The 13,882-nt window shown below is 36.6% G+C and overlaps 2 protein-coding genes across 3 annotated transcripts; one reads left to right on the plus strand and one right to left on the minus strand.

Moving 5' to 3' along the window:
* Positions 1–1,498: 1,498 nt before the first annotated feature.
* LOC104118040 (4-coumarate--CoA ligase-like 9) lies at positions 1,499–5,065 on the plus strand. The gene is made up of 6 exons (XM_009629210.4): positions 1,499–2,542; positions 3,438–3,627; positions 3,733–3,878; positions 3,966–4,033; positions 4,210–4,312; positions 4,530–5,065. Exons 1-6 carry the CDS (start codon positions 1,544–1,546, stop codon positions 4,647–4,649), a joined length of 1,626 nt encoding a protein of 541 aa, XP_009627505.1. The 5' UTR covers positions 1,499–1,543; the 3' UTR covers positions 4,650–5,065.
* LOC104118039 (COP9 signalosome complex subunit 3-like) lies at positions 4,881–10,752 on the minus strand. Of its 2 annotated transcripts, XM_009629209.4 has the most exons (11): positions 10,405–10,752; positions 8,977–9,092; positions 8,636–8,882; positions 8,206–8,263; positions 7,969–8,058; positions 7,085–7,150; positions 6,675–6,764; positions 6,364–6,522; positions 6,152–6,273; positions 5,296–5,368; positions 4,945–5,165 (listed from the first exon to the last, which is right to left on the minus strand). In XM_009629209.4, the coding sequence occupies exons 1-11, from the start codon at positions 10,599–10,601 to the stop codon at positions 5,097–5,099; spliced, it is 1,287 nt and encodes a 428-aa protein (XP_009627504.1). In that variant the 5' UTR covers positions 10,602–10,752; the 3' UTR covers positions 4,945–5,096. The 2 variants fall into 2 exon arrangements, with proteins under 2 accessions (XP_070041998.1, XP_009627504.1); XM_070185897.1 differs by lacking the exon at positions 5,296–5,368 and having other exon boundaries at positions 4,881–5,165; positions 10,405–10,718.
* Positions 10,753–13,882: the final 3,130 nt, after the last annotated feature.

Raw genomic sequence — 13,882 nt, forward strand, 5'->3', positions numbered from 1 at the left:
ACAATGCACTAAAAATATGTAATTATAACCAAATATCAAATATCGAGGCGAAATACAGAAATATAGAGATTTACCGGAAAATTCCTCCCCCGAAATACAAAAATACAAGTGAATATGCTATAAATTTTAAATATAATTATGAATAGTAAATACATCGTATAAGTTACCTACACTATGTAATTTTACCTTAATATTTCTTCGTCATTTATCATAGTTCAAGTTTTGACATGAAATCCTCTTTAATAGAGAACGGTAAAACCCTTTAAAAAAGCTTTTTTCAGTTACTAGTTCTTGTTTGTACAGAAAATGAAGCTTTTGTTCTAAGTTTTTCAGTTACAATTTCTTGTTTTTATTTATCTAATCCTTTCTTTTTCGTTTTCACAACCGCCTGGTGAAAGTTGGCCAGTTGGAGGAAAGTGCAAAATTCAGGAATTTTAGTACTAGTACTCGATATTATATGGTTTCTGCTAGCTTTACCACCAACAATGGAAGAGGACAAAGAAATTATTTTTATCTTGAATTAATCTAATTGGTAGAATGTCTTAGTAATGATCAATGCTGAAAACAGTACGGAAGGGAAAGGACTTAAGGTCGAGCAGAATTCAAGCGAGGAATAAAACTAGCAAAGAAATTTACCCCACATGAGTCATGATTATGTGATATACATAATTTATTTTTAGAAGTCAAATTAACTAAATTTTGAACGAACGGGCACTAACTTTATTTAAAGTTTAAGAAAATGAAGAATTCCGGTAATTACTGACTTTCTACCAAAACTAAAAAGTGGAGGCTTTCAGTATGTAATAAGCGAGCATGCATTTGACAGATAACTACTAACGAGTCTAATATTCTATTGTAAATGGGAATGAGATTAAAAAAGGCAGCCCGGATATTCCGTGTTCGAGTTCGAGGATTGTTGTGTGACTTAGACAGTAACTACTTCTCCGGCTCGAAAAATAAATTACTATAAAAAAATTAGTAGGTTGTATTGGTAAAGGTCTCCATCACACAGTTGTATAAACAATTTTAGTCATGGGTACACACACTTTTTTAAAAATTCAGTATATGTTGTCCTAAAATACTAAGAAGGGAACGATTTCAAGATTTTCTTTTACGATGATTGTTATATGCGTATTGTTATTTTATATATAATGTTTGTGTTAATTATTATTTAAATCTATTGTATTGTATCGTTAAATTCTTCGTTATGTAACGACGAAATGTGTCATCGTCATTATGAAATGATGAATTTGATATGATGATACCGTTATCTTATTTTTTTCTCTCATCTTGTCCTTCTTTATTAGTATTAAATAATTATATTTTATTTAAATTTTAGAACTTTTAAGTTATTAAATTTTAAATTAATAATTTTTATATATCAAATAAATATTTTAAGATAAATATAAGTTTGTACCAAAGTTACTGAATTCGGACCAACTAGCGCTTCTCCCTAGTTTCGCCCCTGCCCAACTGTATATATAACCACCACTAATTTAGTTGAAGTAGCTCCCCAGCTGAGCTGCCGCAACTACTTCCTCATATGGATACTATAAATTCATCCTCCTCCGACCCAAACAGCGGATTCTGTTCAAAAACCAAAACTTTCCACAGTCTCCGCCCACCTCTCTTACTTCCTCCAGAAGCTTCTCCTTTTTCCGCTGCTTCTTACGCACTCTCTCTCCAACAATGCTCCGATTCCACCGCCGCCGCCTTCATCGACTCCACCCCCGGCCGCCGCATCTCCTTCTCCGAGTTCCGTACACGTGTCATTTCGCTAGCCTCCTCCCTTCAGAACACGTTCCGCTTCCCCAAAACCGACGTCGCATTTATCCTTTCTCCGAATTCAACTCACGTTCCGGTTCTCTACTTTGCACTCCTCTCCCTCGGCGTTATAGTCTCTCCCGCTAATCCTATGAGTACGGAATCCGAGCTTTTTAAACAAATTAAGTTAACGAATCCTGTAATCGCCTTTGCTACGTCGAGAAACTTCCAGAAGCTTCCTAAATTGAAACACGGAACAGTTCTTATTGACTCACCGGAGTTTGAATCTATGATGACGAATACGGAGTTGAAATTCGAGCCTGTGGAAGTGAATCAATCGGATTTGGCGGCGATTATGTATTCGTCGGGGACTACAGGGGAGGTAAAAGGAGTGAAGCTGACTCATCGGAATTTTATAGCGATTATTGCGAATTTTTATGCTCAGAAACAAGAGCGGACGTCGCCGGCGGTGATGTTGTATACGGTGCCATTGTTTCATGTGTTCGGTTTACACTATACGTTGAAATCGGTAGCGTTGAATGAGACTGTAGTGGTGATGGAGAGATTTGATTTGAGGAAAATGTTGAAGGCGGTGGAGGAGTTTAAGGTGACGCAATTGGTGGTGGCTCCGCCGGTTGTGGTGGCAATGACTAAAGGAAGTGTTACCAGTGGCTATGATTTGAGTTCGTTGGTAGCGGTTGGTAGTGGAGGTGCTCCGCTTGGGAAAGATGTGATCCAAGCATTTTCATACAAGTTTCCAAATACCATATTATTTCAAGTAAGTACCTTCATATCTAGTGGCGTAGCCAAGACTTATCACTATATATACAATAAAAATAATTTTGATATTACGTGTATAATGTAGTTTTACTATGAAAGGGGCACCCTGACTCTGCCCACGTTCATGTCCGTGTAAGAATATGTGTGAAATCCTTAGAAAACCTTACTTTGCTTCAAAGATAATGTTTTTAGTAATGGAATGAAATGTGGCATCATGTAAAAAATGACCACATTTGGCACAATGTACAAGATGCACAATAAGGATAAAATAAGAGGTTGCTCGAGATGACTTAATGATATCTAGTGTTGACCTCCAAATACATCTACCAATGGGTGTGAAATCATGGTCAATATAGGGGCAAAAAAGGGAGAATATGTGGACCCAAAATCACATGAAAGGAAATTATTTCGACAAAACTACAATCTCTTGAAATTCGAGCAAATCTAGCAAGGAATAAAAACACGGAAAAAAATGCTATATAGGTGATACCAATTACTTAGGATTATTTGTTAGACATGTTTGTACGTTTATAGTAGGTCATGCATTTTCTAGGAGTCTTATTTTCTTGGAGTCTTTGGTCCTGTCAGAAATATAATAGAAGATATAAAGAACTCCTATTACTTTATTTTTATTTATATAATAGTCTATTGATATGAGATAGTCTAAATTAAATGACATGATCCATAAAGATTCATATAGAGGCATAGTTGTTAGTATTGTTTATTGAAATGAAATCACAGCGCAACATTATAGTATAATGCATGTAGTCACACCTTGAATAGTGTAGCACTGGGGCGTACTTGATACATTACTGATTGGTGTAAGGCCAAATTCTCGCTAAGCTAAGGAATTGCTTTTTAACATGTAACTGAACTTTGAATCTTGATTTGAGGGTTATGGACTAACTGAGACAAGCGGGACAGCATTTCGAGCTGCGACTACAGAAGAAATGCTTCGTGGGGATTCAGTGGGAAGACTAATAGCAAATACTGAAGCAAAAATTGTAGATCCAGATACTGGGATTGCTCTGCCTCCCGGTGAGAAAGGAGAGCTCTGGATTAAAGGTCCAACCATTATGCAAGGTACCTTCAATTACAGGACTACTCGGACTAGTTTGAAATTGAGACAGCATTCCTTGTTTAGCTATCTGCTAAGCGATCAAATGATATAGTGATACTTTTTTGTAGGTTATGTGGGTGATCTGAAGACAACTTCTGAAACTCTGGTGCCGGGTGGATGGTTGAGGACTGGCGATCTTTGTTATATTGATCGTCATGGATACCTTTTCGTTGTAGATAGGCTGAAGGAGCTAATCAAATATAAAGGATACCAGGTTCCCATTGCCTGTTTCCCTTGTAACCTTTAGCTTCTCTGGCCTCTTATATTGGAAATGCCTAATTATTCATGCTTGGTTCTTCAGGTTGCTCCTGCTGAACTAGAACAACTTCTTCAGTCGCACCCGGATATTGTAGATGCTGCTGTGATACCGTAAGATTTTGCATTTCTGTTTTCTTGTAACTTGTCTTGTATTTACTCGCAATCATCTGATGCAAGTAAACTAGAGCTAAGACGTAAAAATGGTCCATATGTGAAAAGATGATAACTTGAATGTTGAAAAATGTTAGAAGTGGAACGTTGATGAATTTTATACATAAAATTGGCAGATACCCAGATGAAGAAGCTGGTCAAGTGCCCATGGCATTTGTCGTGAGACGTACCCAAAGCTCTCTAGACAAAGAACAAGTGATTGATTTTATTTCAAAACAGGTGCTTTCTTTAACTATTTGATTTAAACAGTTTGCTCAGGAATCTCATGTTATGCTGTGAATCGCTAAGGTCAATTCACTTGATTTATCATACATCTCACATATGAAAGTGAAACACATGGGATAAAGGCACATGACCTTTGATCCTTGAACCAATTCAGAAATGTTTAGTGTGATTGTCCACAACTTGCTAATGTGACGTTAAATTTTTGTTGCAGGTTGCTCCATATAAGAAAATAAGGCGTGTGGCATTTGTTAGTTCCATACCCAAGAATCCATCTGGGAAGATATTGAGAAAAGAATTAAGGAGGATTCATATACCAGGATCTAAGCTGTAACCCAGGTCCTTTTAAGCCGTTTTGCCTGTACATTATTCCAATGCTGCAGTGCAAGATTCTCTGATTCAAAGATAAATAATTTCATATGATTTCTGGACAGCACAGTTGGCAAACCACGGTGAATGACTAAGAGAGAATGTTAAATAATAATTGATGGTTCTACTTTCAAGCAAGCAAAGGTTTTAATGTAGCGAGCACGGAGCTCACTGCGCTAGTCATCCACTTGACAGGTGGAAACAAAAATTCCTTATATACCAATGTAAACTGTCCTGATCATTTATGCCTTAACCCAACATTAGAAGACGAGAAAACTGTCTTTTTTCAATAGCATAGAGCATTTAAGTCCACTGGAGCCATTTGTGGAAATAATGGAACAAATTTTGCTTTCAATGAATAGTTCTGTTATCGTTCTTACATATTTACTCACAAAACTCAATTGTGCTGGTCTCATATGTTGAATCTCTGAGGAACACTATCAAAATCATCAAAATCATATCTCTGCCTCTCCCTGCCAACCTGCGCAAGCAAATAAACCAAAAGTTAGTACTTAGAACATAATAAATGTCACACTTCTTCCCTTCGAGGCTGGCAGATGAGAGAATCTAGAATTACGCAATTAGTGGCAGAGGATGTTTAAACAGTCTACCTTCGCTAGGTACATCGGATCACAAGACATAAGCTCATCCATTGAAGTCAGCTTTTTCGACAGCGACATTATTCTGCAATATAACGAACATAGACTTTATTGCAGCTTCTACATGTACTCTTTTTCCCTTCAGGCACTTGCAAGAATAAGTGATGTCAACAAGCATTTCATTTTGTTGGCAATGACAAGGAGAATAATCACCAAAAATTTCATTCTTGGTTACAAAAACCCATCCTAAAGTTATTGAACTACTGACACCAGTTTCAGGAGGGTACTATAATTTCAACATCACCCTCCTCTATGTGGACGTGATTGACGTAAAAACAATGGACTGAGTAAAATATGTTACTAGAAGACAAGGAAAAGCAACATTGAAGTAATGTATTTATAAATAGTGTGGGTATTGTAATACCACAATGGGTGCTAGATTCAAGCATCACCATCTCTTTTCCCTGCCATGCAGGTAGGATAAAAGCAATAATCTAAGGGTCGAATAAAACTCCAAACACATTCGAAATTCATGCATCACTAGTAGTGGGAGAAATTTTTTAAACACATATAAATTCATTAGGACTTTAGATTTAAAGAGGAGGTTTAAATCCAATCAGTTGCTAAAGTCACGGATTGGAAAGCAAAAGAATGACATAACTAAAAGAAAAACCATGCACAGATTTATTATAGCATTAAAACTGAATATTTTCATAATCAAGGGACAGAGAAAATTTAAGTTCTAAGAGACAATAAGGATTTTTTTCTTATGATTAGACACAAATGGAATTATTAGGATAAATTTACCTAATCAGCTCCTTAACCAACTAAATTATAATCGCGATAGCGATAATAATGAAAATCTGACCTCTTCATTGATGAATCAATGTATTCGATCATTGCACATGTTTTATACTGCTCAGGATCCTCCAGGAATCTAACCATACCATCCTTCTGATTTATAGTTGCATATATCTCACCATCTTCAATCTACAACCAAATGTGAATCATCTGTTGTCAAGCTTCAATCATGAAGCAAAACCCAGGTGCAGTAGTAAAAGAACTGAAACCTCCACCTACCATTTGAAGTACGTGCATTTCTGCCTCTTTAGAGCTACTTAGTTGGACAGTGTTAGCAATATCTTGAAGGGAGAGAGTGAGGTATGTTTGAGTTAATCGTTGAATATTGCGCTTATACATAGAAGAGACTACTTGCTTCACTAATCCAAGATTATTGTCCTGAAAAAAGAGATTGAAATGTAAACCCCTTAGTGGTGATAGACGCACATGCAGAATCTGTGAACCGGATTACAGAACTTAACTATGCACTCATGCTTTCATCTTAATCCTTAAAACAAAGAACTGTGCCACTTCGACCACAGAGAACTTACACTTTCAAACTTCTCCATGTTTGTTTGAACAAATGTTTCAAGCTCAGAGATTTTCCCAGTGCCATAACTATTTGCCAACTCCAGGTAAGGCTGCGCAAAGAGGGAGTTCATGAGTAATTTAGTATTCGGGCCTGATAAACCTTAACCCAAGAAGGCAGATAACAAGAAATGTTTGGCAATCATGTCTACAGTTCTATGCTACAAGTACTGGTTAAAGATTAAGTAGCCCTAATCATAAGAAATTTATTATTTGAACCTATTCAACATTTCTAACATCAATAATTCTAACTCCAGTTCTTTGTGCAGCTGATCTTGCATCGTCTTAAATCATATAAACTTAGCAGTCTCTCTTATATTTGGTATGAGCAAATGAAGCAACCTGATTTCTCTTTGCACAGTAGGAACTTTACCTGAGAGAAGGTCTTCAAATTTCTTTGAGCCACCGATGAAGTGTGCTTGGGAAAACTGGCGGAAAACTGCCATTAGAAGTTAAGCACAATTTAATCAGGATAACTAACACCAGGCAGGATGATAGGTTCAGAAACAAACAATCAATTTTTTTAACGGGAGTCAGGAAGGTCACGCTCACAGCATTTAAAATGAAAATTTAAAATCCGGAACCATCTTAACACGGAAAATATAGCAAGATTAAAATGCAAACAGAAACTTGTCAGCTTGAGTGATTTGCCACATTTATTCTTTGATAGACTTCCTTTCTTCTTTGCAACAGTAACTCAACTATGTAACTGCCAATTGTTTCTTTTACTCTGCACTGACCTAGCACTATTTTGATATAATAAAACTTATTTCCCTATAAAAAATATATGAAAGAGAGTTTATCTAATCTAATGATGAAGTGATAGTTGGTTATAAAAATTAAGTTATACAGCTCAATTTTCTTTTAAACTGATTGTTCTTGGTACAAAATCATATACACAAGAACAGACAGAATTTTACATGTTCAGTTTCCACAACCAGTTCAATTACCACGCTTTTCGCATGGCTTATCTAGTCCCAAGCACATATAAAACAAACTATATATGGTCCTTTAGCTCTATACAGAAAGTCACTCTGTGTGGCTCACAACTAGATAAAATACACGGATAATATCTCATCTAGAAAATAGCAATTTATTAAATGCATATACATACATATATCACTACACTGAAAAGAAATCAAATAAACCTTACATGCTGCCTTCAAGAGGTATGTCACTCTTAGATATTAGCCATCTGTACGGGAATAAACAAATTTCACCAGTAAACACTAAGTTGAAAATGGTGACAAAACATACCTGCCCAAGACGAATGAGTGAAACCAGAATGTACTTCTTGTAAGCTTCAACCGCTATAGCATTTAAAGTGGACATAGGTGCCGTCACAACCTTAAAGCAATAGTAGCTAAATCAGAACAATCTTACAGCTATAAATCACCTAAAGCAAATTAGGAATTGGGAAATCATTCTAGCAAGAATAAACCCAGGATAGAAGGTTTAGTCATTAAGAAGTTACAATTAAAAACATTGGCATACATTGTGTAGAAGTTCCAAAGCTTTGCCAAATTGCTTTTGTCCAATGCAAATCATCCCCCTGTTAAGTACCAAATATATGAGACATAAATATGTGCTCGATGCACAACCCACAAGACTGAACAATTGGAAGCATTTAACTAGAGGATATTAAATTACTCTTTGTGATTTATAAGTTTGGCGCATTGCAGCACACCACATGTTTCAACAAGGGGTTAGTTTTGCCTTTACTTAAAGTCAAAACATTAAATGCAGATGGAAGAACAAATGCACATAAAGAATGGTCAAAGAGAGTATCTTTGTAAAACAATGGAGTAACACCACATAAAAAAGCATGATCTGTTAACAATTAGGGGAAGTGAATGCAATAATGTGTGAGAAGTGGCCTCGAGACCACCACAATAAAAATAACTTCAATGCTGAGGAAACTGACCCGTAGTAACAATAAAGAAAGAAGTCCCTTGGCTGATCAACCTCAAATATGTCATCCTCCAGTATAGAAATACCAGTTTTATAGCACTTTGCTAATACACAAAGAAGAAGGAAATCGGGATGCAACGCTGTCAGCTGCTCAGAAGAAACTTGCAGCTTGCGAACAGCAGTCAGCATAGGAGCCACACCACGAATTGGTGCTTCCAGTAATATAACTTGATTCTTAAACCATCTACAAATAAATATGACTGCAACCACAAATTGAAAAACATATCTTAATACAACTTGGACCGAAAGCCTGAAATATTCAGAAAAAGAAAATCTGAAAGTGAAGGATAATACATTTTTCAGGTGCCAAATGAATTTGCTCGACAACACATGAATTGATAAATCTTGCAAGGGAAACGAATAGTCCATTAGCTTCCTCCTTTGAAACTGGGGCAGACAAGATCGCCTTCCTGTTATAGCATAGAAGCGAGTTTTTAGTACACCCAGAAGTTGACATAACTAGTTCCATAAAAGTCAACAGCAAGTACTCCCTCCGTTCACTTTTACTTGTCCAGTATTCTAAAAATAGATTTTCACTTTTACTTGTCACTTTTAGCATATCAAGGAAGATAATTTCTTTTTTCCTGTTATACCCACAGTATTAATTACTCATTTTAAATCATTTTCTCATATCCATTATAAATATACATTAATTAATATGGGTATCATGGTAAATTAGACACTTCATTTTTATTTTTTAAGGGGTATGCAAAGTCCATAGTGGACAAGTAAAAGTGAACGGAGGGAGTAAGAAACAACACGAGAGAGAGAGAGAGAGAGAGAGAGAGTTAAACGAGACACACATGAGATTGCCTGCAATATAGCTAGATTATGACCATTACACGATTTTTCCCTTATTTCTTTTTTCTTACACAATTAACAATATGATGCACTACGTATCTTTTAACGAAATAAAGTATCCACCTTGATCATCATAAACTGTTCCACGGGGTACCTGTTACCTCCCACCAGGCATCGGAAAACTCTACCACTTAGGCAGATGAGAAGAAATTACCTAGTATTTATGTCTTTGTTGGTAATTGAACCCTTGTCACCGAAGTTTGCACACTCCATAGATCACTAGGTTGCACCCTTGGGTGCTACCTTAGTCATCATAATTGTGCCACTTTTTCTCCTCATGGTCAATCATATTACTTTCAAGCCACCAGAAGAGTGCCACAATGTAGCAAAAACAGGGAACAATATATGCATTGCCTAATAACTAGTGACAAAGTTAGCACGCAGGGGAATCTACATTTACCATAAAACTCCATTTATAACACTTCGCCAGCATGTGGATTACTCCAAGATTATCAATGCCTTGTATTAAAAATCCCTTTTTTTTGGGTCAATCCACCTTGAGGTTGCGTTTGCACATGACACCATACCTCAAGGGCAGAGCTAAGGGGTTCACCTCAAAATTACATTACATATATAAAAAAGGGATTGTTAATATTACATTACGTAAATATTAGATATTGAATCCCTTGACGTATTTACTTTTTTTATTATTTTTTTGGTTCCCTTGGTGAAAATTCTGCCTACTCATATATTTATATCCAGAAAAGTACTAACTATCGCACTATCGTATCATTGTTTTTAATTCTATAACCTCACATGATATCAGAAACCCTAAATTGGATACATAAGCATATGAAATAAAGAATAAAAAACACGGGTACAAGCAAAATACGTTCTTCCGGTGGGGAAAAAGGAACTTACAAGAAATAGAGGTAGCCAAGTGAGTGAATAGAAGGGTCGAGTTGAGAGAGCGAAGAAATTAAGCGAGTCGACTCAGAGTGAAGTAACTCTTCCGATTGTTTGAGAAGGTTGTGAAGATGATTAATATCTGATAAATTTCCAGAAAGCCCTTGGATTTGAGCCACAAGAGATTCAACGGAATCCATGTTCAGATTCATTTCTTTCCTCTTCTTCTCTGAACGAATCTCTGCTACTTCCTTCTGGTTCTCAAGGAGCAATGCAATTGATCAAAGGTGCAAGCGTTCGACCAGTTTTTGTAAAAGGATTATGATTCCTTTAACGCGTGTCTTCTTGGTATGACCGAACTCTGAAGGTTTTACAAATTTTCTTTTTGGTAAATAAAAAATTAGAGAAATTAACTTTAAAATATAACGTTTTGGCGCACGAAACATCCCGTATTTAGACAATGTTCAAAGAAAGATAGAGTATGATAATCTATTCTAATACAAGTACCGATGACTACTTTTGTGGCTCTGAACTTGTGACTTATAGGCCACACGAAAAATTAACTTCAATTAGCCAGAAAAATTATATTATGTACAATTAATAATAATATATGTATATTGGATAAGCAATATAAATATTTTTGGTCGGGTTCTTAATGCGTAACTTCATCAAGAAATTACGATAAAAAACTATATAATATTAGAAAAACTATCAGCTATGCTCATTTATAAGTAACTTATTACTGGCTAATTCATTAAATATTATTAATATTAGCCAATTAGCTATTTGTAGCCAAAAAAAGGTCAAATCTTTGTTTTCTTTTGAGTGGGTGTTATTAGAATAGATTGGGTACATCATAAGGAGTTTGAATCTCAGTTTTGGGATGATTTTATGAAGTTTTGAGGTGGTTTGAATTGAAAATTCGAAGTAGAAGATGAAACATGAAAAGAAATTATATATGTATCATTTGTGTATCACATATATATCATATTTGTATCAAATGTGTATCACGTGTATATCCATGTATACTTGTATGTGTGATACATACGTGATACTTGTTTGATACACGTGTCGCAAAAAAAAATTTTGAACTCGATTTTAACTACGAATTTTGATACCAAATCAGTCCAAATCACCTTCAATCTTCTTCAAAAATTGTATATCGACTCATATATATATTTTCAATGAATTTCAACCACACCCATTAAAAAAAGTCCTTTTTGCTTTGGTTTTTTGAATCTTGTATATTTTTTTTTTATTTCATCATCTTGTTTGCTACCTCATCCATAAAATTTTCTTTCCGTCTTGCATCTAATGTTGCTGATCACGCTTAAAAATATGGAAGAAAATTTTTGTGTGTGATTCTTGGAGAGAAAGAATCTTATTTATTTGGGTTTTTAATTTTTATATGTGCTTGACTTGTTTTGGTAAGTCTATGATTATTGGCTAGAGGTTAGTAAATTAAAATTTATTTGGGATATTTATGCAAGATGCATATCCAATTATACGCTATATATATATATATATATATATATATATATATATATATATATATATATATATATATATATATATATTTAAAAAAACTTTCTATAAAAATATGAGTTTGAATATTTTTTCCATTTTTATAAGGTGCTGAGTATTCATAGTTTTGAAAAATATTAGTTATATATAAAGAGGAAGAAGAATTTTGTACGGGGTTAACCGAGGATCATGTGGGGAGCCTTGACTAAGAATAATGCTCAGACTAACGACTATGGCAGCCTGGAGTAGTGGGGACGCTAACGTTATGTGGACAACGACGGCGGAGTGTATAAGGGAGGCGGCGAGAGAGGTGTTATGGGTCTTGAAAGGTTACTCTGACGGACACCGAGGCGATTAGTGGTGAAATAACATGGTCCAAGGTGAAGTGAAAGCAAAGAAAGCGACGTACCTTAAGTTAGTGGAGAGCACCGATGAGGAGCAAAGGAGAGCGAACTGAGAAAGATGTAACGAAGCTAGGAAGAAGGCAAAACTAACGGTCACGGAGGCTAAGACTGCAACGTTTGGTCTGCTGTATGAGAAAATGGGGTCAGAGGTGGGGACAAGAAGTTATATCGGTTGGCCAAGGTGAGAGAGAGGAAGGCTCGTGACCTGGATCAAGTGAGGTGTATCAAATACGAGAAGGTAGAGTATTGATGGAAGAGGCCCAGATTAAGCGGAGATGACAAACTTACTTTCATAAACTTTTTAATGATGAGAGGGGGATAGAGACATCGTGCTAGGGGAAGTGGGACACTCCGAGAGTCACCAAGACTTTAGGTACTGTAGGCGTATTAAGGTTGAGGAGGTCATGGGAGCTATTGGTAAGATGAGTCGGGGCTGAGCTACCGGACCAGACGAAATTCCGGTAGATTTTTGGAGGTATGTGGGTAGAGCAGACTTGGAATGGCTGGCTGGGCTGTTTAATGTTATTTTAGGACGAAGAGGATGCCAGGTGAGTGGAGATGGAGTACGATGATTCCGATGTACAAGAACAAATGTGATATCCAGAATAGTAACAACTATATGGGTATCAAGTTACTAAGTCATACCATGAAAGTTTGGGAGAGAGTGGTGGAAGGAAGGGTAAGGAAGGCGGTGTCAATATCAGAAAACCAATTCGGCTTTATGCCTGGTCGTTATACTACGAGAGTTATCCACCTTATCAGGAAATTGGTGGCCCAGTACAGGGATATGGAGAGGGATTTGCAAATGGTGTTTATTGACCTAGAGAAAGCGTATGATAAGGTCCCTAGGGACGTTCTTTGGAGATGCCTGGAGGTGACAGGTGTGCATGTATCTTATATTAGTGTGATAAAGGATATGTATGATGGAGCTAAGACTCAGGTTAAGACTGTGGGAGGTGACTCAGAGCTTTTTCCAGTAGTTATGGAGTTACACCAGGGATCTGCGCTCAGCCCATTCTTATTTTCCCTCGCAATAGACACACTAACACACCATATTTAAGGGGAGGTGCCATAGTGTATGTTATCCGCTAATGATATAGTTCTAATTGATGAGACGCGAGGCGATGTTAATGAGAGACTGGAGGTATGGAGGCATGTCCTAGAGTCTAAATGTTTCAAGTTGAGTAGGACTAAGACGGAATATTTGGAGTGTAAGTTCAACAACGTAATGAGGGAAACACACGTGGAAGTGAGGCTTGACTCATAAGTCACCCCCCAAGAGAGAAAGTTTCAAGTACCTAGAGTCAATTATTCAGGGGCGACAAGGATATCATGCATCGCATTGGGGTGGGGTGGATGAAATGAATGTTAGCGTATGGAGTCCTGTCTGTCAAGAATGTGCCGCTGAAACTTAAAGGTAAGTTCTATAGAGCGATGGTTAGACCGTCCATATCGAATGAGACTGAGTGTTGGCCAGTCAAGAATTCACATATCCAGAAGATGAAAGTAGCAGCAATGAGTATGTTGAGATGGATGTGCGGGCACACTAGGCTGGATAAGATTAG

This window comes from Nicotiana tomentosiformis, chromosome 9 (assembly GCF_000390325.3).
Source record: "Nicotiana tomentosiformis chromosome 9, ASM39032v3, whole genome shotgun sequence".
Lineage (NCBI taxonomy): Eukaryota > Viridiplantae > Streptophyta > Magnoliopsida > Solanales > Solanaceae > Nicotiana > Nicotiana tomentosiformis.